At 46.6% G+C, this 23,142-nt stretch overlaps 3 protein-coding genes and 2 non-coding genes across 9 annotated transcripts; all 5 read left to right on the plus strand.

Annotated features, from left to right (window-relative positions):
- The first annotated feature begins 684 nt into the window (after window positions 1-684).
- Window positions 685-10,207, plus strand: fus (FUS RNA binding protein). 2 transcript variants are annotated; one of them, XM_068337571.1, is made up of 15 exons: window positions 685-819; window positions 1,952-1,976; window positions 2,083-2,225; window positions 2,309-2,480; window positions 2,708-2,931; window positions 3,034-3,238; window positions 5,882-5,916; window positions 7,777-7,812; window positions 7,909-8,018; window positions 8,457-8,586; window positions 8,673-8,771; window positions 8,915-9,044; window positions 9,124-9,221; window positions 9,308-9,446; window positions 9,528-10,207. In XM_068337571.1, exons 1-15 carry the CDS (start codon window positions 807-809, stop codon window positions 9,565-9,567), a joined length of 1,599 nt encoding a protein of 532 aa, XP_068193672.1. In that variant the 5' UTR covers window positions 685-806; the 3' UTR covers window positions 9,568-10,207. The 2 variants fall into 2 exon arrangements, with proteins under 2 accessions (XP_068193672.1, XP_068193673.1); XM_068337572.1 differs by having other exon boundaries at window positions 2,708-2,847.
- A 1,876-nt stretch (window positions 10,208-12,083) lies between these two features.
- On the plus strand, window positions 12,084-17,961 carry zgc:100868. 3 transcript variants are annotated; one of them, XM_068337562.1, is made up of 10 exons: window positions 12,084-12,161; window positions 13,994-14,014; window positions 14,197-14,362; window positions 14,458-14,726; window positions 15,444-15,589; window positions 15,663-15,915; window positions 16,009-16,180; window positions 16,360-16,613; window positions 16,699-16,796; window positions 16,911-17,953. In XM_068337562.1, the coding sequence occupies exons 1-10, from the start codon at window positions 12,104-12,106 to the stop codon at window positions 17,217-17,219; spliced, it is 1,746 nt and encodes a 581-aa protein (XP_068193663.1). In that variant the 5' UTR covers window positions 12,084-12,103; the 3' UTR covers window positions 17,220-17,953. The 3 variants fall into 3 exon arrangements, with proteins under 3 accessions (XP_068193663.1, XP_068193662.1, XP_068193664.1); XM_068337563.1 differs by adding an exon at window positions 12,515-13,893 and having other exon boundaries at window positions 12,085-12,161; window positions 15,663-16,180; window positions 16,911-17,959; XM_068337561.1 differs by having other exon boundaries at window positions 15,663-16,180; window positions 16,911-17,961.
- A 731-nt stretch (window positions 17,962-18,692) lies between these two features.
- On the plus strand, window positions 18,693-18,763 carry trnag-gcc (transfer RNA glycine (anticodon GCC)). Its single transcript has one exon. It is a non-coding gene; the product is annotated as a tRNA-Gly (tRNA).
- A 540-nt stretch (window positions 18,764-19,303) lies between these two features.
- On the plus strand, window positions 19,304-19,374 carry trnag-gcc (transfer RNA glycine (anticodon GCC)). The gene has a single exon. It is a non-coding gene; the product is annotated as a tRNA-Gly (tRNA).
- Window positions 19,375-19,836: 462 nt separating this feature from the next.
- On the plus strand, window positions 19,837-23,033 carry kat8 (K(lysine) acetyltransferase 8). 2 transcript variants are annotated; one of them, XM_068336791.1, is made up of 11 exons: window positions 19,838-20,251; window positions 20,722-20,796; window positions 20,888-21,066; window positions 21,147-21,200; window positions 21,279-21,443; window positions 21,554-21,643; window positions 21,722-21,862; window positions 21,935-22,028; window positions 22,343-22,493; window positions 22,574-22,728; window positions 22,872-23,033. In XM_068336791.1, exons 1-11 carry the CDS (start codon window positions 19,933-19,935, stop codon window positions 22,934-22,936), a joined length of 1,488 nt encoding a protein of 495 aa, XP_068192892.1. In that variant the 5' UTR covers window positions 19,838-19,932; the 3' UTR covers window positions 22,937-23,033. The 2 variants fall into 2 exon arrangements, with proteins under 2 accessions (XP_068192893.1, XP_068192892.1); XM_068336792.1 differs by lacking the exons at window positions 22,574-22,728; window positions 22,872-23,033 and having other exon boundaries at window positions 19,837-20,251; window positions 21,935-22,171; window positions 22,343-22,483.
- Window positions 23,034-23,142: the final 109 nt, after the last annotated feature.

Raw genomic sequence — 23,142 nt, forward strand, 5'->3', positions numbered from 1 at the left:
TGCAGATTCGTATGATTCAAGGGTCTTGGATGTTTATTATGTGGTACAATATTTTTAATCCATCGGAAATAAAACACAATAATAAATTCTGTACATTTATATTTAGGAAATAAGAAAAGATGAAATAACAAAAATTCCAGTATGATTAATCTGATAATCCATAAATAATTAACCTATTTCTGTTCACACTAGTTTAACTAAACTGTCTCAATATGCTGCACTTAAACATTTAAAAGATTAAATCAGAGGCTGATCTAAATAAATTCACACGTATCAGAGTAAAGTTAAACTCACACGAAGAAATCTTTACTCGCCGGCGTCTGCTCTGTTTAATTTTTCTGAAACAGGTCAGGCTGCTTCCATGGAAACTCCGTTGTCATGGTGAGGAGACAACAGGAATGTGACGATTCAAATTCATCACCCTATATAAACGGCAATGACAGTAAATAGTTACACCTTTATTCTATATAAAAAGCTTAATATTATTGTGAATCCCTGAAGTCGACATGTTTAACCTCAGGAAATATTTGTTCCTCGGAGACTGGGGGTCAGAGGCCACGAGTGGAACGTCTCATATGTTTCAACACACTTTATGCTCACAGCGTGGGTGTGGAGGGATGCGAGTTCTGCATGATTGATTTAAGGCCTCTGGCCGCAGGCGCCCCCCGGTGGTTAAATGATGAACTGCACGTCAGCGCCGGTGACTCGGTGAGTGTGTTCATCTTCATCCTGTCATCCTCCTCCTCCTTCCCGACAAACCGACGAGCTGTTGGAGGCGTTCTAAGTAACGGAGGCTTTTCGTCTAAATGTCGTCTAACGGTGAGTGAAACTCCTCCGGTTAAAGAACGGCCGACGTCTCTCAGCGAAGGGAAGCGATCCTGTTAGCTAACGTTAATATTATTGAATAGCTTCAACTCGATGCTAACGTGATCAGCTAGGCTAACAGGCTAGCAGGCAGTTTACACTGATGTCGACTAGTTATTTAATGATGTATGTGTTTATTTCTACTTAACCGTGGGGAGTCTACTTTAACTTAGGAGAGAATATGCGGGGGGTGGGGGGGAGGGATAGCGCCCCCTACCCAACTCGAACAAACCCTACCGGCTAGCTAACACGGACATACAGTTCATGTTAAGCCGGCCGGTAGCACTACAGTAGGCTAGCTGTTAGCTTAGCAGCTTCAGTATCATCTCCTGACGTCCAGAGAGCGGTCACGCCCCCCAGGCTGTGGGGTCATCACTGATTGGATAGTTGAAGGAGATAGCTATCTGTTGATTGGTTAAATACTGGCAGCAAGATAATAGTGTTATTACTGAAGCATGATCGGTTGTCAATCGCGTTAGCGGCCTCAAATGAGCTGACATGTTATTACTCCCCAAGTACAGTATTTTTTATTGAAAACACCATAAAGTTATTTTGAATTTTGAGCGCTAAAGTACACCTTCCATGTTGACAAACCCATGGCGTCATCACCAATAGACTGCAGGTCATTGGGCATCCAATTAATGTGTTAGAACTTAAAGGTTTTATATTAATAAACAAGACAAATAAGCTACGTATGTAAACAAACGTTAGCATCCAGCAGCTATGCTAGCATTAAACTCAGAAGGTGATGCGTTCACGGTCCGTCTGATAACAACGTTTTTTTCATTCGAACAAAACTGAAAGCTGCTGTTTTGAATTTGGATTAGCGGTTCAATCTTATTCAAGGAGTTACTGGGGGTTAATTTTCATTGCTCATAAATTGCTCATCGTTTTGTTGTTTTATAATTAAGTTTTATTTGAATAAAAATAGATCACAAACTCTTTCTTGTGTAACATATGTAGGTTAGATGTTTTGTATAGAGAAACTAGCGTCCTACTGAATTCATTTTGTCTTTGCTATCATTAAATTTACGTTAAATACAGATATTTTTGTACAACTTCAGCCCTCTTTTTGTTTATTCCATAGATTATTCACAAGCGGCCCCCCAGGGGTAAGTAATTTATGACTCAGTGTGTGTTCATTAAATATGTTATCATGTGATCTTTATTAGTTAGAACATGTTTGGTGAGGGAATGATTACCGCTTGAACCTTGCAGCTACGGGTTGTATGGTGGTGGAGGTGGTGGTGCTAATCAGAGCTACAGCCAGCAGGGCTACGGAGGCTACAGCCAGAGTTCTGACGGAGGCGCTGGCTCCTACAACCAGGGAGGATACGGCAGCTACAGTCAGCCCCCGTCAGGTAGAGGACTACTCCATCACACCCGCCCAGGCTTACGTGCAGCCAGCCACAACAGTGTGACCTCTACACCTCCGTTCTTCTAGGAGGATACAGCTCTCCATCTTCTAACCAGGGTGGAGGAGGTGGAGGTTATAACCAGTCCAGTCAGTCCTACAGCTCTGGAGGCTACAGCAGCAACCAGCCCCCCAACATGAGCTACAGCCAGCAGTCGTCCTTCTCTGGGTACAGCCAGCAGCCGCCTCCATCCTCCTCAGGGTGAGACGCCATCAGGTCCTCCATCTGTTTCTATGGAAACAAAAGGAGGCAAGATTTATCTCGAATAAATGAACAAACCGTGGTGGACGTAGAAAAACAGTGTCAATGTGTTTTTCATGCTTTATTTTTTGCGTCTGTGGGAGCAGGCTTTGTTTTTTTTCACCACATACAATTACAGGCAATTTCCTGGGGGGTGGAGGTGTTTTCTGACGTGTCTCCTCCACCAGCTATGACGGTGGCGCTCAGGTTCCCGGCTACAACCAGCCACCGGGCGGAGGGCAGAGCGGAGGCGCTTACAGCAGTGCTGGGGGCCCGACTGGAGGCTACGGAGGCAGCGGGGGCCACCAGCAACCGTCACAACATGGAGGTAGTCACTACAACCAGTCTCCAACATACAACCCCCCACCTCCGCAGAGCTACAGTCAGCAGAGCCAGTACGGACCGGGTGGGGGTGAGACGTGATTCCTACCAATAAAGACAAGCGTTTGGTTTCTTGTTTTGTCCATGAAAAAAAAATCCAGAAATAAATCTGTCAGGATTTTCTATTTCACAGGATATGGAGATGAAAGCCCCCCCATGAGTAGTGGAGGCGGGGGAGGATACGACAGTCCCGATGGGGGCTACGTCCAGGACGGCCGTGGAACCAGGATCCGAGGGGGTGCATTCGGAAGTCGCGGCGGCGGCGGCGGCGGCGGAGGATACGACCGCGGTTTCGACAGAAGTGGGCGGGGCGGCCCGAGAGGAAGAGGAGGCATGGGGTGAGTTTCAAACGCCGTCCCGTGTTGATGTTGGCAAGCGGGGACGCATGAGGCGGAGTGGTGAGCAGCGTTCCACTTCGATGCTACAGCAAGAGTAATGCTACTGTGTCAGACTGGACCCCCCTGCGCTCCCCCCCCTCCGTTGAGGACAATCCATCAAACCCAGAATGTGTTCAAGTCCTTCGAAGTGATTTTTTTCATTTGACACATTTTCTGTTTGTTTTCAGAGCTGGTCACCAAATTGATAGAATCTGACAGTGAGTTAGTGTTTGCAGAATCTCCCTACAGGAAGTCCTGGTTTGGTGATAACATGAAATTAGCTCCTGATCAAAGCTCACTAATGTCCGCCTGAATGCGTAGCGACAGGAGCCTTCTGAAGCTCAGCAAGCTTCTTCCTGACTAGTTTTTATTTCTTCTGAGTCTAAAAATGTTAAAACATTCAAATCTAATGATAAATACCGCAATTTCCGGACTATTGTGCGCACCTGAATATAAGCCGCGGGTGTCGAGGTGTTGGCAGAAAAAAACAAGGCTGCCGTCTCCAACGTCTCGCCATCAATTCATTGATGCTAAGCTAACGTCCAGCAGCTTTCAGACTTCATCAGCCAGATCAATTGTCTTTAACTTGAAGCTGCATCTTGTGTCTGTCTTCACGTGTATCCCATCATAAGGGGTAAGCCTGATGGGTAATGTATCTACGGTAGCATCTTCCTTCTCGTATTAATCTCTCCCACCCATCTGTCTCGCATTTGTGTGAAAAAATACCATCAAAGTCCGGAAACTACGGTAAATCAGTGGGTTGAAGCAGAACCTTAACTTTACCTTAATTCACATCCTGTTGGGACACAGCCCAAAGTCTAAATTCTTTTGTGTCAGGATGAAACTTTAGAAAACACGTTAAAGTTTTTTCTCTGATGAAGTGAAGGAGAGATGAACAAAGACGGGTGTTTGAAAGGTTTGGGTTCAAGTGGTTTTGGACGACAGAAGTCGGTGACATTGTTGGGGAAAAGCAGGTGAACGCGACCCGGTCGCTGGCATGGGATGAAATCCGGTTTCCTTCGTCTGATGGGCCGAGCAGGAGAAAAGTTCTGTTTCTGGTGTAAACGTTTGTAAATCCAGTTTAACATGAGGTTTATGATCCTGCATGCAGCAGAAAACAAACTTAAAACCCAACATCAATCCGCTTTTGGTACGACCTCTGACCTCCGGTATGACTCAGAATTGGTCCTTCAGGTCAGAGGCGATGGTGCTGACTCAGCATCTCCAGCGGCGCCGTTTGAAGGAAGTCGTTCAAACACACTAATAGAATTATTGTTCTTGTGGTGCCCGGGACAAGACCCACCACCACAAGAACTGAAGGAGCCTCTTTGATGAGAGGAGAAACATCTTCAAGAAACGTTCTTAAAGTCCAGGGGATTGAGTTAAACAGCTTGGATACACTAATAGAGTTAGAAGCAAACGGTTTGGTTTGACGTCTTTGTTGACGTTGATCAAACTGGTAGAAACGCTGACTCGTCCAGGAAGTTAGAAAAGAAACGCATCACAGGATGAGTAGAGCTTTGAACCAACGACTGGTAAGTCCATGTTTCTGTTGTTCTTAGACGTTTGACTGCCTCCATGTCATCTCATCATGTTGGTGATGAAGTCACGGATGAATCATCCCTCCATTCCACCGATCTCTCATCCATCACAGCCTGTATTTACCCCTCCCTCCCCCTCTTTACTTGTCGGTTTTCATTTAAAATCGTGAATCACAAACGTCATTCTCCATTCCGTGACGTACCTTTGGATCGAGTCGTGTCTGTTCTGCTTCATGACGACACAAACGAGACATTCTCACCGGACCCCGAGGCGTTCCGCACACGGACAGGGACGCCGAAGCGTTCCGCACACGGACACGGACGCCGAGGCGTTCCGCAGACGGACACTGATCGGCCGAAGCTGCCGCTAAACCTGTTTTTATCATCCCTCCATTTTTTGTCCGACTCCAGACTGCCTCCTGAACCGTGGCCAGACTCCACACACTAACTTGCCACATCCCCATCGCCTGCCTTCCTCACCCGTTACGACAACCTACCCACCCCCACCCCCCAGCCAGCCTGTGTAGGATCACTGTGTCATTCTCTGCTTTAATCAATCTTTGAATCTTTCCTAGGCGTTACCTTCCCTCCAGGCTGGGTGTCTGGTCTTAAGCCAGCTTTTGGGAAATGACAAAACTGGGAAGTCTTCAGTTCTCAGTCCTCTGGTAGAACGAAGAGCAAAAAGTGAATCCAAATCATTGTAATTTGGGGGAATAATGAGGAAAACCTCAACAAAATCCTTGTGTTCCGATTCAGTTTGTCTGATACCTAAAAGAGAAGCTCTACATTCAGGGGTGAAAGGTGTTAATGTTTGGGTTTAATTTAAACATTAAATAAAATGGTTTCACACAAGTCGCCAAGAAAGACTTGGTAGAAGTTAAAGTTAAAGACGGAACGACGAGGTTTTTAAAGCGGCCTCTTCTGAAGGGTCCAGGGTTCTGTCGGATGAAAGTAAGACGGGTGGGATTGATGAGGGGCTGTCAGAGGGAAGGTTACCCACAACCCTTTGAGAGAAATCGCTGACAGCGCCAGCCTTCAATGTTTCTCTCTTCCTCCTCATCAGAATGGGCGATCGTGGAGGATTCAATAAGTTTGGTGGTAAGTGAAAAAAACAAAACAAAAAACACTTGAACAAAGAAGGTTTGGGTTTGAAGAGTCAAAGCTAAAAGGAGGGGAGGTCGCTGACGCGGGTCAAAAATGAGCATGTGGTTCCAGCCAATCAGGTTTACTGGGTTCTGCAAATGGTGTGAACGTAGTCAGCACAGGTCAAAGGTTCCTGCTGTACCTGGACAAGTCCAGCAGGGGTCACCAGCTGCTTCCTGTCTCCACATGAAGAGCATCAGTCTTCTTTTTACACGTCCAACATACGATAAAAGTTTTTATGTGTGGACAGACATCAGGAAGGTGGGAACGAGTCCGGCTATAAACCTGCTTTGGGCTGCGGGGGTCAAAGATTACTAAAAACTGGTGCGATTACACAACTGTAATCAACTTCCAGTAACTTGATCCAGTACAGGATGTACGATGGGAAGCTGGTGACTTAGAGGAACAATAGATAACTGTCACCCCCCTCCCTCACACTCCCACCAGTGGTTGTCAACAACATTGGTCATAATTATTAGGACGGATTGTTAGAGACCGGGATCTTTGCTGCGGTTCGTTTGCTGTGATTGGTCCAGAGAGAGGCTGGGTGTGGTCAGTGACATCATCAGTAGTAGATAAATAGCTACAGCCAATAGATTTCACCATCGCAGGTACAACACAGTATTGTTTGACGCATACATGTCATTACAAATAACTAGTGTAATTATGGTGATTACATTTATTCATGAATGAATGAACAGTTATTATAATTGCGCAAAACCCTAAGTTTCTAGGGAGAAACACAATCAAATCTTTTCCTTTATTCTTTTAAACGTGTTTTACTTCCTGACCTGATTCAGGCACCAGGTCACCTCTGGGTTCTAACGGGTCGACTGCTGCCTCCTGCTCCTGGTGGGGGTTCTGAACACTGATTCTGCTGTTGGGTTCCAGAAAGAGTTGAAACAAAACCCCCGCATGACGCAGAAATTTTGTAAAATGAGTCATTTCTGTAAAACCTGAGTTAATGAAAAATCTCTAGATTTAACATCCAATAACTTCTTTACCTCTAAGTCAAGGTTCATTTTTAAAATGTGTTTTAAAACCATCAAAGGTGAACAGATCATAAGAAAGGAAAGAGCTGAAGAAGCTTTTCAGGTTTCGGTTGCACGTGATGCTCGGGTTAGGGGGAAATCATCTTGAGGACAAAGAGTCTCCAAGAAAAGTCAAAGTGGTCTTTCTCTAACGGTGGTGACTCGTCCACCTGTTGGCCTTTCCCAAACAAGACTGGCCACCTCCATGCTGGGTGATGGAGTGTCAACAGGTGTCTTAGGTCGGCTCTGGAATCGTCTTCAACGTCTTTAGGAGGTCCAGTTGTCCAGATGAACATGGAGGTCTCAGCCGTGTGTCGGATCAGGCAAAGGAAGGACTTCCTGACGCGGGTTCATGAGTCGGACAAAGGTGTTCGTACGCCGTGTTGGACTTGGGTCCAGGAGTCATTCCTGTTGGTGTGATGGGAAGTTCATGCATCGAGACAAAAGTCTCCACTGCCCAACCTGTTTGGCTGGTCATTGGGCCAAAAGTCAGCAGGACCCAGGAACTGGTTTAGTAAGACGGGTGTTTGTCATTCTGGTGGTATTAATGTAGACAATCCGGTGTGGTGCATTCCTTCAAAAGTTATCAGTTACGTGTTTGAGGTGATGAATGATGAGATTATTTCATATTTGTGGTTAAAAAAGCTCATGAGAAGCTCTTGAGCTCCACATTCAAACCAACTAGAGCCCTAAACCCAAGAAGATGTGCCAGGAGGTCATGTGTAGTTCATCGTCTCCTCTTTTCTGCCACTAACTTCTGTTTTTGTCTTGTTACCCTCTCCAGGACCAAGAGACCCGGGACATGGAGGACCCAGCTTCAGTAAGTTTCAGCGCCACCAGGAGGACAGAAATGAAGCTACTTGACGTGGTGAACGTTGGTTGCGGGTCTTCATGTCTGTCGTGTTTCCTCTGACAGTGCAGGACCAGGATAACTCTGATAACAACACCATCTTCGTTCAAGGCCTGGGGGACGACTACACCGTGGAATCGGTGGCGGACTTCTTCAAGCAGATCGGGATTATTAAGGTTATTAAACTGGAACAAGAAAAATGAGGAAACCTGTTTCTGAATGGGTGTTTGTCTTTAGTTTGCTGGGGATTGATGTTTTGTCCAGGGGTGGGGTTGAAACTGGGCAAACCAGTCTGGCACTCTTGAACAAAGCAATCGGAATTTCATATTTATCTTGTGGAGTCTGAATAATGGTAACAAATTTATCACGCTGGTTTCAAGTCTTGTCGGTCTTTGTGGTTCCGTCCTCATGATGTCCAGGGTTGGCCGGTTCTGGAGCTCGTGGGTAGTGTGGTCGTTAGGGGGTTATCTTGACACTCCTTTGGCACCATTGGGTTAATCGCTTCCCTTCAGGTATTAATCGATAAAGGTGTGTTTAGAGGACTTTCTGCCACCCCCTGGAGCCTTCCCCCCCCATGAACGTTAGCCGTGACTTCAACCCCTGTCTGTCCTCAGGTCAACAAGAAGACTGGCCTGCCCATGATCAACCTTTACACCGACAGGGAGACGGGGAAGCTGAAGGGGGAGGCCACAGTTTCGTTCGATGACCCCCCCTCGGCTAAAGCCGCCATCGACTGGTTTGATGGTGAGCTGTCAACTTCCTGAAGCCTTCTTCCTTTTCCTCTTCCTCCTCTTCCTCTTCCTCCTTTTGATTCTGTCGTTCTTCCATAGGGAAAGACTTCAACGGGAATCCCATCAAGGTGTCTTTCGCCACCCGAAGGGCAGACTTTGGAGGCCGAGGCGGCATGAGGGGGGGTCGGGGGCGGGGAGGTGAGCCCGTTGTTTACACCTGCATTTGTTTACTTTTTAAATGTAATGTCTGTAAACAAAAACAAAAGAGCAGATGGGTCACCAGCGGGTCACCAGCGGACACGCGTCACACTGACGGAGGTGTACGGTTCGGTTCCCTATAGGACCGATGGGCCGCGGCGGTTTCGGAGGTGGCCGAGGGGGAGGTTTCCCAGGAGGCAATGGGGGAGCAGGAGGCGGGGGTGGAAGTGGAGGAGGCCAACAGAGAGCTGGAGACTGGAAGTGTTCCAATCCGTGAGTTCTGATTTGATGTGTGGAACGTTTGGCTTGTGTCTTTGGATATGGGTTCACATCCCATCCGATGGATCTGTAGGAACTGTGGGAACCTGAACTTCTCCTGGCGTAACGAGTGCAACCAGTGCAAAGCCCCCAAACCCGAGGACGCGGGTGGGATGTCTCCGATAGAGAGAGGTGGGGCGTGTTCCGGCCTCTCATTGGTGAACCACGTTGGTGGAGACACGACCGCAGCGCATTCTGAAACTGCTTGTCGTTTCCAGGAGGCTACGGTGGAGAGCGCCGAGGGGGATTCGAGCGAGGCGGCGGCGGTTTCAGGGGACGAGGCGGCGACCGCGGGGGCTTCAGAGGGGGCCGCGGAGGTGACCGGGGAGGATACGGCCCTGGAAAGATGGACGCAAGGTCAGACAAACGAACCCGACACACTCACCCTTCCTCCTGCGGACGCATCTGATTGGCTGATTATGTAACTGTTCTTTCCAGGGGGGACCGCAGACAGGAGCGGCGCGGTCGTCCTTATTAATCGGCCTTCAAGGTCGGACGCTCCCTCCCCCACCTCAGTTCAAAGACCAGCATTTGCGCCCTTATCCGCGTCGGTCCCCGCCCACACCTGTCCCCATTGTTATTGTGTACGTGAAGAATGTGACCATCCCCCATTTATTGTGTTTGCTCTCATCCATTAGCCCTCCTCTGCTCGCCGGGGGCCTCTTTTACAATTTAAATGATAGATTATGGGGGAGATTTCGCCGCCGCCCGTTTCCTCCATCGGGTTCCGGACCGGAGACTTTAGTTCTAAACCCTGTTTCCAACACGTCTTAATCGACAAAGACTCCTCGTCTCCGGCCACGGCGCCACGAAGGTGTGGATTCTGTTGGTGTGTTTTTATTTGTGTTACTGTAAAACTGCCACGTTTCATGTGTACAAGTGAGCTGTAATAAACGCTGAGTGTGTTTGTGGATCGGAACCGAGGTTCTGTTTGAGAGCAGAAAGCGGGCGGGCCCTTCCACCCACCTGTCGCCGCTCCTGGTTACACTTCACCGCTGTAGCGTGACGGCTGATGATGTGAAAACCACTCGTCATTGTTTTTAGCAGCCGGAGAATCAGAACCGGTTTGGTTTCCTGTGAGTGACACTAGAAACAATCACAAGTTATGGATGGAATAACTCAATGGAATATTATAATATTAATAATGTAATAATAATATCAATAATATAATTAATATTACAAATCTCTAATCATTTTGCTTCTTTTATTCTCTAATTATTCTGATTAAAGCAGAATTTTTTCTCCATGAATCATCAAAAAACTGATTAAAGTCATTTAGATCCTGCTGATGTCATCAAATATCACATTTTTACCCGGCATTCGAAAACAAAAGAATTAATTCAGGCAGGAATTCTTCAAGGTTCTGAAGAGGCTGAGCTCTGATTGGTTGATTTATTTCAAATCAGACTTGATCTAACCAAACCAGGTCTGGAATTCCAATAATTCTGGTTCACCTTTATACCACCTGTCATTTCGTTCCACTTCATAAACTTGATTTACTGGTTTTGCTTCCTTCTAGTTAGCGTTTAGTATCCCAGTAAAACGGATTATTTAATCTGTTCTCTGGTTTAAACTTTAACAGAAACTCTTTATAAACTGAGCTGCTGACCCAGAGGTGACGCTGCCAAGTCCTAAAAATAAATGGACCACAATGAAATCACCACGCTCCTGACTGACTGTTTAGTCATGGCTGGGTTTAGGGAAATTTCCATCACATCTAATCTAATCTAATCTAATCACATCACCCTGTTGCAATCCAAACAGGTTCCCTTATTGTGACATTTTTTAGATCTGCTGGTTACCAGGAATCAGGTACCAGCAGGAACAGGAACTATTGATCGATCGGGTATCAGGACCTCTGGATCAATACCAGCACAACACATCATCACACACAACAGATCTGCTCTGATTGGCTGTTCTACATAAAACATGAACAAACCCACGTGAAATAGAAGAAGCTGGTGCCATCATTTAAGGCTGATTCCTGTGGAATCTGTTGGAGTGATAAAATCTTACTTGTGTGTGAGTGTGTGTGTCTGTGTGTGTGTCTGTGTGCGCGTCAGCATTCGCTCTTTGTTGGTGAAAACTTCCCTGTTGTTTGTGAACAATGGCTGTCATGAAGGTCTCATGTTGGTATCTACAGGACATACTCTACTTACTGTAAATCCTCACACTGACTGACGTCATCGTGTCGGTTTGGTCTCGTCTGCATCGACATCCTGGAAACCTGTTTCTGTAGAAACCTGAAAAATGTTTCTCTATGATGTTGATGGATGAACTTTACATAGAGGCGTCAAATCAAGTCGTTCATAATTTCACACATGATGAATTCAGGGATGAGCTGCACATCAGGGCGAACATTACACGTTCAACGGTAAATAAACAGTTTGAATTCTTCAAAGATCAATAAACTGCAATAAGAATTATTTTTAAGAAAAGTGCCAAAGTATATAAATGGGACAAAAGTAAAATCTTGCATGACTAGTTGATTTTCTAAGACGTGTGGACAAACTGACTAAGCAGGGCTTTAAGGAATGTCGTCAGGTGAGGTGAGACCTGTTTAGTTCCTCCACGTCACGCGTCCACACTGATATATATGCTGGTGTCATTATTTTAAACTTAACTGGTTAACGGTCACCAGCTAATAAACTGACTGTGTTTAAAGCAGTTTAAGGTTTATTGAATCTGTTTCCCTGCTGGCAGCAGCTGAAAAGAATCACCTTTGATTCTGACCTCAATTCAGCTTGATTTTATTTTTTTACCATCAGTTAGTAAAAGTGTTTTTAATTACATAGAAAACCAACAAATCCAGTAAATGAACTATATCATCATAGTTGTTATTGCATAAGCTGTTTTTAACTATTTAAACACCTGACAGGTAGACAGAAGTGATGCTGCCGGAGGGGCGTGTCTTCCTCAGGTTAGTAAAGAAGGGCGTGGCCTGGGGCGGGGGGAGGAGGCAGGGGGGGCACAGGTGACTTAAGCCGCTGCACATCTCGGGACATGTACTCTAAATGATGTCTTTCCACAAGGCGGTGTGTGTGGCGACCCTGCTGGCGGTCCTGACCCCAGGTAAGACCCGCCTCAGGTACCTGCTGCACCTGTTGGACGCGCTCCATTTGTTCACCACTGGGTTCTGTTTGTTTTCCTGGGTGTTGTTGTGTTTTAAGGGATTAGGGTGTCATTAAGTTCAGATATTCACGGTGGAAACTCAGCATTTTATTCACAGTGTTCCTGTTAGAATTAAAATGATGGATCTTTAATATTTCCTTCTGGAATTAGTTCTAGATGGTTTAGAATTCAGCGATACGAAAGATATCTGTACAATTTATATCTTTCATTTTGCTTCAGTCTGGTATACATTTTAGGGTTTAATTGTGTTTTTTAAGACAATTCTTTCTCTGCTCCAACTTTCCTGACTTTAGATGATGTTTGTGCCTCATTATTAAATTCAACACAGATGAGGTTAAACCAGTTCTAACAGTCTAGCTCCAGGAGAACACTAACACCTGTCGCCATGTGACAGCCCACAGCCCGGACGGCGTGACGTCATGGATTAATGAACAAACTGCTTAGTCCAGGTTTTAATGACAGTTTTGGTTCAGGATGTGGAGGAAGAACAGGAGAATTCATCATCATCATCATGTGGGTCAGAGATCAGGAGACATCGCTTCTGCCCCGCCTTCTTCACTTCTGATGGTCAGCTAGTTCTGAACGTCCAGGGATCATTTGAAGTCACACAGTTTATCCTCCACACTCCACGTCTAACCGTCTAACTTTTCCTCTGATGATAGAAGACTTAAGAGAACAAAGATGATGTATTATGATTTATGATCACTGCTGTGTTTTATATCAGTGTTTAATATTTAACTTATGAAAGTGTGAGGCGTGTTGTTCCCTCATTTCACACTGTTAACACTTCATTCAGTGTCCCAGCCCAGATCCACAGGATGACAAAGACTGGGCAAAGGTCAAACTTGTTTAACAAAATACGTCTAAAGACAAAATAAACATGTCTATAGTGAACACGGCATGTAGTTGTCAGGGCGTCAGGGATGTGTGTCAACACGTATGACAATCACATGTGACAGGGTGTTGGCTGAAGGACAAAAGCTGTCCAGCAGGCAGGATGGCAGCACAGCATGATGGATACTAATGCAGCAGGTGTACCTTCAACATTAAAGGCATCTCCACCTACAGGTGTACCTTCACCATTAAAGGCATCTCCACCTACAGGTGTACCTTCACCATTAAATGCATCTCCACCTAAAGGTGTACCTTCAACATTAAAGGCATCTCCACCTACAGGTGTGCCTTCACCATTAAAGGCATCTCCAACTAAAGGTGTACCTTCAACATTAAAGGCATCTCCACCTACAGGTGTACCTTCACCATTAAAGGCATCTCCATCTACAGGTGTACCTTCTGCATTAAATGTAGCTCCTCATCTAAAAATGATAAACAATGTAAGTTCCATTAGTGTCGACCAGCAAGTTGTCATTTTTCCATCGGTGAAGCTGAAGTGTGTGTCCATCAGGATTTCCATGAGGCAACAGGAAGTGGTTGAAACACAGACCAACAAAAACCTGCTTCAAAGTTAATGCTGCAGTATTCTAACTGCTCCTTAAAAACCTGAACTGTTCCATTGTGTTAACCTGGATTGTTGTGAACCCGGACTTCGTGGGTCCTTGTGGATGAGTAGAAGACATCAGATCCAGATTTCAATCATAATGAAGATTAAGCTGAAGTGCATTATGGGCAAATATTGTAGATACTAGAGATCCACCCTGGGATGAACTGGAAGGTGGTGGAGTAAATTTAATGTTTTATGTCATCAACTTTATTAAGTTTTGAAAGATGAATGCAGAATTGTGGCTTTAAATGTTGTTTGTTTTACTTTTCAGAGACACAGTCTCAACTCGATAGTAAGTCATTTTCTGCTTTTCATTATTATTATTATTAGTAGTAGTAGTAGTAGTAGTAGTATTGGTCATGTATGCTGTCAATCTGGAAACATGTAGATTGATTCTGATTAGCCACAGCTGGAAGCAGGCTAGTATGCTAATCTTTGGCTTACAGCTAACATTTAGCATCTTGTGCTCTTCAGGATGCGGTCAGCCTCCACTCAACAACAGGATTGTGGGAGGCCAGGTGGCAAGTGAAGGCAGCTGGCCCTGGATGGCCAGTCTGCACATGCTCTTTGGTTCACACTTCTGCGGTGGGTCTCTCATCAACAACCAATGGGTGCTGACTGCCGCCCACTGCCTGGACGGGTGAGCAGTGGACGCAGAATCCATCTGAGGTTTCTCAGGTTGAAGTTGTCTGACAGCTTAGATCCTGATATCCGTCTTTCTTCTGTTGATGTCAGATCCAGTGCAAGCTCTCTGGTCGTTTATCTGGGTCGCCAGTCTCAAGAAGGAACCAACGAACACGAGGTGTCTCGACCAGTAACGGAGATCATCCTTCATCCCGACTACAGTACTATTACCAGTGACAACGACATCGCCCTCATGAAGCTCTCTTCGACTGTGGCTTTCACCAACTACATCCAGCCTGTCTGCCTGGCGGCCTCCGACAGCACCTTCTTCAATGGCACTGACGCCTGGGTTACCGGCTGGGGCACCATTGGATCTGGAGGTGAGGACAGTCGGACTGCAGTGTTTTCTCAGATGTAGCTCCTCCTTCATCCTGGCAGGTGGAGGTGGAGGTGAAGAAAGAGGGTGGAGCTGCTTCCGTACCAAAACTTTGGGTGCTCAAACTTTTTGACGGGCACTCCAGCTGAGGAGCAGATGAATGGAGGGTTTGTTTGTTCTAATGCAAATGACAAAGCTTACGTATGCTGACATATGAGAGCAAACTAACTTTAAAACTTTATTTATACATTCGTTCATTTATTTTCCATACAACTTCCGTCGTTTTCATGGGTCGCAGGGGTTGCCTGAACCTGTCTCAGCCTACTTACAGGTATGAGGCGGGAAGTTGCTACGGATACTTTGCCAGCGCATTTATTCTATAAATTACTTATGTAGTTTCAACAGGCTTGGCGGGCCAGATTACAAAGCCTAAAGGGCCGTCAATGGCCCTGGGGCCGGAGTTCGTCATTGTCTGATTTAGAAGATGCTTTAAAGCAAACAACAAGCCAATGCTTTACTTCATGAATGCAAAACTGGCCCCTGAAACGAACAGACATGTCAGTCATACTTCACGCTTCAGACACAAACAGAATGTTCAGCAAAGAGCAGAAATGTTAGGGTTCTTGCTCTGTAGGGAATGAATTTCCACAGTAACTAGTTGATTTGACCGGTCCACCCAGTTTGTTTTGGTGATCTAGTCTTCTGAACTTTGTCTTTTCAGTGCCTCTTCCTTCCCCACAAAACCTAATGGAGGTGGAGGTCCCGGTTGTGGGCAACAGACAGTGTAACTGTGACTATGGCGTGGGCGCCATCACTGACAACATGATATGTGCCGGGTTGCGCGCTGGTGGGAAGGATTCGTGCCAGGTGACCATTTTCAACACTGGTCAGGTCTCACCTGCTGCAGACAACACTTCTAACGGTTCTGCTTTCCTTCAAGGGGGATTCTGGAGGTCCGATGGTGAGCAAGCAGAATGGTCGCTGGATCCAGGAGGGCGTTGTGAGTTTTGGAAGAGGTTGCGCCCTGCCTGAATTCCCAGGAGTCTATGCTCGTGTGTCTCAGTATCAGGACTGGATTAACAGTCACATCAACACCAACCAGCCGGGATTCCTCACTTTCACATCCAGTGGCACCGATGGGGACCTCAGTGTCAACTGTGACGGTCTTCCACCAGCGCCAACCCCAACCCCAGGTGAGCACCACCCAACTACACTTCATCTTCCACTCATCTGGGTCTGGGTCAACATCCTTTCTTCCTTGACCAACCTTCTGCCTTCCCGTCCAGCTGTGGTTTGCGGCTCAGCATCAAAGAATACGCGTTTCTTGAGTGGAAGCTCGGTGACGACTGCCGGGATGTGGCCGTGGATGGCAAGCCTGAACAAAGATGGACGTCACATGAGTAGCGGTACGCTGGTGTCGCTGGACTATGTTTTGACCAGCGCCGACAACTTCACAAGGTGAGACAGCTGGAGGGATGGCATTAAGCCCTGTAGTCTCTGTTAGTTCTCCACGGACCGGTTTAACGTCATTGACCTCTCCTGGTCCACGCCCCAGGGGTTGGGGACTGCTGGTTTAACAAACAAAGGAGGAATGTTGTTGTCGTAAATTGCTGAGGTTGTAACTTAATTCTTTTCAGTTCTTCGGCAGCGTCTGAGTGGACCGTCATCTTGGGTCGTTTGAGGCAGAACGGATCTAACCCTTTTGAGGTGACACTGAATGTCACAAACATCACTTTGAGTAATCACACCGGGTCGAACATCGCCGTCTTGCGTCTGGCCACCCAACCAACCCTGTCGGACTACATCCAGCCCATCTGCCTTGACAACGGGAAAACCTTTCCCGTTGGGACGACCTGCTGGGTGGCCGGTTGGAGCTCCAGCCGAGGAGGGGGTAGGTCTTCAGCCGCGGTGCATCGACTCACCTGTTCAGGATTCAGATGCTAACACTGCTCATTCTTTATTTTTCCCATCTTTAGAGGAACAACTCCTGCAGGAGCGTCAGGTGTCAGTGGTGGACTGTGGGAGCGCTGCCTCCAGCGACAGCATTTGTACAGAAGATTTCACACCTGAGCAGGTGGGTAATGAGAACAGAATGATCTTCATCTTTGTCAACCGTTGTTCTTCCTGTTTATGTCTTTTTATCTCTTTTATCCATTTTATGAAACGATAAACTCATCTGTTTGTTCAGGGTGATTCTGGCGGGCCACTGATGTGCAAGTTGGACGGCTCCTGGTTCCAGGCGGCGGTGATCTCGGTGGGAAACGACACCGCCGGCGGAACACGACAGTCGATGAAGGTCCTCACCAAACTTAGCACCTTTCAGACCTTCCTGACCGATATGATCGGAACCTTCTTATCTCCGGCCACAGTTGATGCCACCACCGCCACCACCACTGTCGCCACCACCACCCCGTCTGGGGCTGCTGCTGATCACTCCCCCGTTTTCCTCCTCTTCCATCTTCTCACCTTCGCTGTCTGCCTCCAGCTCTTCTCATAGAAACTTGTGTGTAAATAGTTTTACATGATGTCAGAAGAACAAATGAATGTAAACTTGACTCAAAAGACTTTGTGGTCTTCAAGTAGCACCAACGGTTCAATACTTGACTCTCCTTCTTTGGGGGAACTTGAGGAACAGACGAGTGAAGACTGACATTTCGCTCCCAGTCAAAGATGAACCAAGAACCACCTGAAGGAAGTTCAGCTGAAGCTAAGCCTGACCTGGAGTTCTAAAGGGTTTCTGCTGCTGTTTTTAAGTCAAATTTCATATTTTCCATTTTTAAACCAGGGTTTAATCAAACTGTATTTTTCCAGTGAAGTCAGAATATTGTGGAGGTCAGCTGTAAGCGGCCGTCCATCGTCTTACATCAGGTTATCAGGGAACATAATTAATTATTTGGTTTTAATAGGCTCCAGCAACCCCGTGACCCACGAAGCAGAAGAAGCATCAGAGATGGATGGGTGGATGATTGAGTTCTAATGATGAATCTGTTTTTATGTGCAATAAATGAATTGTGACTCAATTTCTTCTTGGTCAGAAAAACCTGTTTTTAAATGAAATTCTGTTTTGTTGATTCAGGGATATTTTCCTCTGCTGTGACTGAAGCAGCAGGTTAAAGTTGTGTTCTTGTTGCTGGTATGTTTGCTCATGTCTACAGAATTAAAACCGTCCTCTGAATGAAACTCCATTGTTCACAGTCTGCTATTAGTTTGATGGGCTGGAGGTCAGAGTTCATCCTGCAGCCAACCGTCATTAAAATGAATGTAAGCTAAGACTGTGACGTTCAACAGACATATTTACTGTGTGTGTGAGCCTTTAGCAATCTACCTACATGTTATAAAACGTAATGAAGTTTATGGTTTAAATTAAATGTTTTGCATCACATGACGCATCACTGATCAGTCATCTAAGTCAAACATCATCACATCATCTGCAGCGACCAGAGTACATGTGGGGGGAGGTGGGGCAGTAGGAGCATGGAAGCTGTCTCTTCCTCTTCTGAATGTTGTCATGGCAACTTATTTGCAAGCTATAAAATTCCTCCCAGAGGACAGGAGTTGTTCTCATTGACAAACAAGGGCAGAAACGTAACTTCCTAACCCTAAAACACAACTCCTCTTTACAGTGTCACACACGACACAGCCTTAAACTGTTTTTCTAACTGTTTGACGTAATTATATTTTATTTCAAACGTTTCCTTCCGTGTAGGAGCATTCACACAAGTCTGTTCTTTGGTTTGGTTTCAAGCATTGTGTCAAACTCGCTGCATAGCTTCCCAGAAGACTTGTGCCTTTTCATTTCATTTCATTTTTTAGTTTTACTGTATCTTGATCCGCGGGAGCTGCATCTCGGCTGACGTAGCAACTCCATGTTTTGGTGTGGGAAATGCGCGCCCACATGTGGCTGAAAGATGTACTACAGCTAAGAGCTGAACCTATTTTATATAGACTCTTTCCCGTCTGGAAGCACTATGCATTGGTGGTTCAGTGGTAGAATTCTCGCCTGCCACGCGGGAGGCCCGGGTTCGATTCCCGGCCAATGCAACGAAAATTTTTCACAGTTACAAAGAATTTTATCCCAAAACTGCATCATCATTATCATCAAGACTCTTGCTCTGATATTGATTCAAGAAAAGGCTAAAATCCTTTTCCGAAGATGTGAAGGCTCAGGCTGGAGAGGATTCTGCTGACAAAGATTTTATAGCAAACCAAGGTTGGACATTTTTTAAAACAAACTAACAAACATGGGTAGAAAGAAAACCTTTCCACAAGACTTGTGTATATTCCTGCATCTGTTTCCGTGACCCGGTAGCGGTAGCTTGGCTAAAGTTACCTGCAACAGTCATGATGGACGCTTGTCAGCGTACGTCACGACTCCATGTGTATTGGTGCGGGGAAAGTGCGCCCTCATGTGGCAGAAAAGTGTAACGCAGATACGAGTCCTTAAAAATGCCAAAATAGAATCAGAACCGTTTTATTGTCGAACCAAACGAGGTCTCCAGCGACCTGTTCGAAGATGAAAAATCATATGTCCAACGCAATAGTTAAAGGAATCTAGATAGTATACAGTCAAGTAGCTGTAAGGCATTGGTGGTTCAGTGGTAGAATTCTCGCCTGCCACGCGGGAGGCCCGGGTTCGATTCCCGGCCAATGCAAACCCGCTTTTTTTCCACTGTTGCAAACTATTTCAGTTCAAAACCCCACTTGAAATACGTAATATAAAATACCAACGCTCTGTAACAACATAATAATTAGAGGATTTAAAATGTCTCCAATCAGAAGATCACTTGTCTTAAAAAATGCCCTCAGTTGTCACTAGCTGCAACTTTTTGAACCGCTAAAAAACAACTTCCTAAACAGGAGGTGGATCATTGGTACAGTTATCGTATTCACACTAAACTTGTACGAAGTTTATAAAGATGAAAAATTTCAACTTCAGGCTCTTATGTCGAAATGTTACTTTATTTTGGTGAAACAACTTCTTTTCCTGCGTCTTACGTTTGAACATCCAATGAGGACGGAGCAATCGTTCGACGCCTACTCGCAAACACTTATGGGATATGTAGTGTTTTAAAGACACGTCCAGAAAGTGTCACTGGCAACTTCCTGGTGCGGGGCTGACGCCATCTTGGCAGTTCTGTGCTGGAAGACCAGCCCCTCTGAATCTGCGCAGAGCCGCAGAGGCGTGTTATTGTTTTCAAAACCACGGGGTAATGACTGGCGGGACCGACTTTCGCAAGAACTACAACCCCAACAAGGACTCTGGCTCCAGTATGGACGTAGACATGGACTCTAGCCACATGGAGAGCGAGCAGGGCGACCTGAGCAGCAGCATCCAGGCTGCGTGCTCCTCCAACGGCAGCGGCGGCGAAGAGGACGAGGCGGAGGCCGTCGGCCGTTCCCTCGAAGCCGGGGGCTCGATTAGTAAACACGCGCCGGGCGGAGGCGGCGTGCTGTGCGGCGGCAGAGAGCAAGAGGTGTCGGTGGAAATCGGAGAGACGTATTTGTGTCAACGAGCCGACAAGTCGTGGCGTGAGTTAACGGGACTAGTTAGTAAATATTACCTGTTAGGTAGACGACATTAACCATTATTATAGTTTACTTATTTTATTTAGTGATTTCTAGAAGATAGAATCGTGGACGTAAAACAGTCCATTGCTTTATTCAGAATGACAGCTTGGTGATGTCCTGGTGCACCTAAAAATACAACAATATGGAATTAAAATATTACAATATGGAATTAAAAAGGCTAATAAAATGTTTAAAAACAGGATAGCTGTACAGTTACATTTTGTTTTACAGTAAATTAAAAGTCCAGTCTGACCCATCAGACTGTCCATGTTTGACTGACCAGAGCAGGCGGGTGTTTACCCACCTAAAGCTGGGTACTTGGTTGATGACGTCACTGGGGATAATGAACCCTCACCCTGACTTGTTAAAGGATCAACACACCTGCTTTAGTGTTTTGCTGATGAACGCTGATGGTCGTGTTTTCCCGTCAGACACGGCCGAGGTCATCCAGTCCCGGCTGAACGAGCAGGAGGGCAGGGAGGAGTTCTACGTTCACTACGTGGGATGTGAGTGTGAACACACCTGTTACCACACACACACACACACACACACACACGTCTCCGTTGGTGGTGACCCGGTGTGTTGCTGTGGATGCAGTCAACCGGCGTCTGGACGAGTGGGTGGGGAAGGCCCGTCTGGCGCTCACCAAGACGGTGAAGGACGCGGTGAGGAAGAGCACGGAGATCGGCGGCGTGGGCGACTTGGGCGAACAGCCGGAGAGGAAGATCACCCGAAACCAGAAGCGCAAACACGATGAGATCAACCACGTGCAGAAGGTCGGTGCGTCTCTGGGCTGCGTGCTCGTGTCGCCCTTGTTGTGTGTGTGGTCATGTGATCGGTTCTCCTCCGTCTGCAGACGTACGCCGAGATGGATCCGACGACCGCCGCGCTGGAGAAGGAGCACGAGGCGGTGAGGCGGAGCGACTCGGATACGAAGCCCCCCGTGTGTTCGGTGGTGTTCCTCCTGAACGCTTTCGTCTCCTTTCAGATCACCAAAGTGAAATACGTGGATAAGATCCAGATCGGGAACTTTGAGATCGACGCCTGGTACTTCTCGCCGTTTCCTGAGGAGTATGGGAAGCAGCCCAAGCTGTGGATCTGCGAGTACTGCCTGAAGTACATGAAGTACGAGAAGACCTTCAGACATCACCTGGTCAGTGCTGCCCTGAGGGGGGGGGCGTGGCCTGTCGACCCTGTCGCCATCTTTTTATCTGTTTGTGTTTCTTGCTTTTATTCTGGAACTCCATCTTTATTTGTCCTCAGTCTCACTGCCAGTGGAAGCAGCCGCCAGGAAAAGAAATCTACCGGAGGAGCAACATCTCTGTTTATGAGGTGGATGGGAGGGACCATAAGGTGAGCACCCCGGGGGAGGGAGAGAGTTGATTGGCTGCATCTGGCGTCCGTCTCACGCTTGATTTCCTCTGTCTGCAGATCTACTGTCAGAATCTGTGTCTACTAGCTAAACTGTTTCTGGACCACAAGACGCTTTATTTCGACGTGGAGCCGTTCATCTTCTACATCCTGACGGAGGTCAACAAGCAGGGGGCGCACATCGTGGGATACTTCTCCAAAGTGAGCCCCGCTTCTGGGATGGGGAAGAAGAGCTCCGAAATGTGTTTCCGGTAACCGGTGGTGTTTTTTCAGGAGAAAGAGTCTCCGGACGGGAACAACGTGGCCTGTATCCTCACGCTGCCGCCGTACCAGCGCCGGGGCTACGGGAAGTTCCTCATAGCCTTCAGTGAGTGGGTTGTCATGGAGACGATGAGACGTTCTCATATCTTTCTGTCCAGGTCTTCCCAGCAGAGTTTTCCCGTCTTCAACAGAACCATCGCAACCCAAAGGGCTTCTGTTGAGAGCAACAATTAAGATTTATGCATACAAGTACATTCACTTTTGGAATTTTATTTTCTGTTGATTTTTTATAGGTTGTTATAATCAAGTATCAGAAACAGCATCAAATCAATTTCAAGGAAGGAATATCAGTATCAGTATCCAAATCCCATCAAAATTTTACCTATTTCAAATTTCACTTGTCTTTAATGCTTCTTGCAGGTTACGAGCTGTCGAAGCTGGAGAGCGCCGTCGGTTCTCCGGAGAAGCCGCTGTCTGACCTGGGGAAGCTGAGCTACAGGAGCTACTGGTCCTGGGTGCTGCTGGAGATCCTGAGGGACTTCAGGGGAACGCTGTCCATCAAGGACCTCAGGTGGAGGCATCACCACACCCCGCTCCTTCTCCTTAATCACGTTCAGGATTGATAGCTCTGATGCTCCGCCCCCTCCCCAGCCAGATGACCAGCATCACGCAGAGTGACATCATCAGCACGCTCCAGTCGCTCAACATGGTGAAGTACTGGAAGGGTCAGCACGTCATCTGTGTGACGCCCAAACTGGTGGAAGAACACCTGAAGAGCGCCCAGTACAAGAAGCCACCAATCACAGGTGAGCCGTGTTCACTTCCTGTCTGAGCGTGTCAGTCAGTAAGACCCCGCCTCTTCGTTTGTCTCTTCATCTGTTACACCGCCGATGAAGAGACATATCATGTGTGTTTTCAGCTCTAATATCATACGTGTTTTCTCCCCCAGTGGACACCATGTGTCTGAAATGGGCGCCTCCGAAAAATAAACAAGCCAAGTTGTCCAAGAAGTGAGAGAAGAGCCGCCGCCATGCTGCGAGGAACTCCATGTAAATAGTTGTGGGTAGCGCGTCTGTATTTTCTTACAATAAATATTTTTAAAAAGCCCAAACTTATGTTGTGATTTCTTTTCTTTTTTTCCCTTCGACTTCTCAGTCTGAAAGCTTTTCAATTATTTCAGTAGTTTGTCATCAGTTGCTTTAGATGTCAGCAAAACGTTT

This window comes from Antennarius striatus, chromosome 16 (genome assembly GCF_040054535.1).
Source record: "Antennarius striatus isolate MH-2024 chromosome 16, ASM4005453v1, whole genome shotgun sequence".
Classification (NCBI taxonomy): domain Eukaryota; kingdom Metazoa; phylum Chordata; class Actinopteri; order Lophiiformes; family Antennariidae; genus Antennarius; species Antennarius striatus.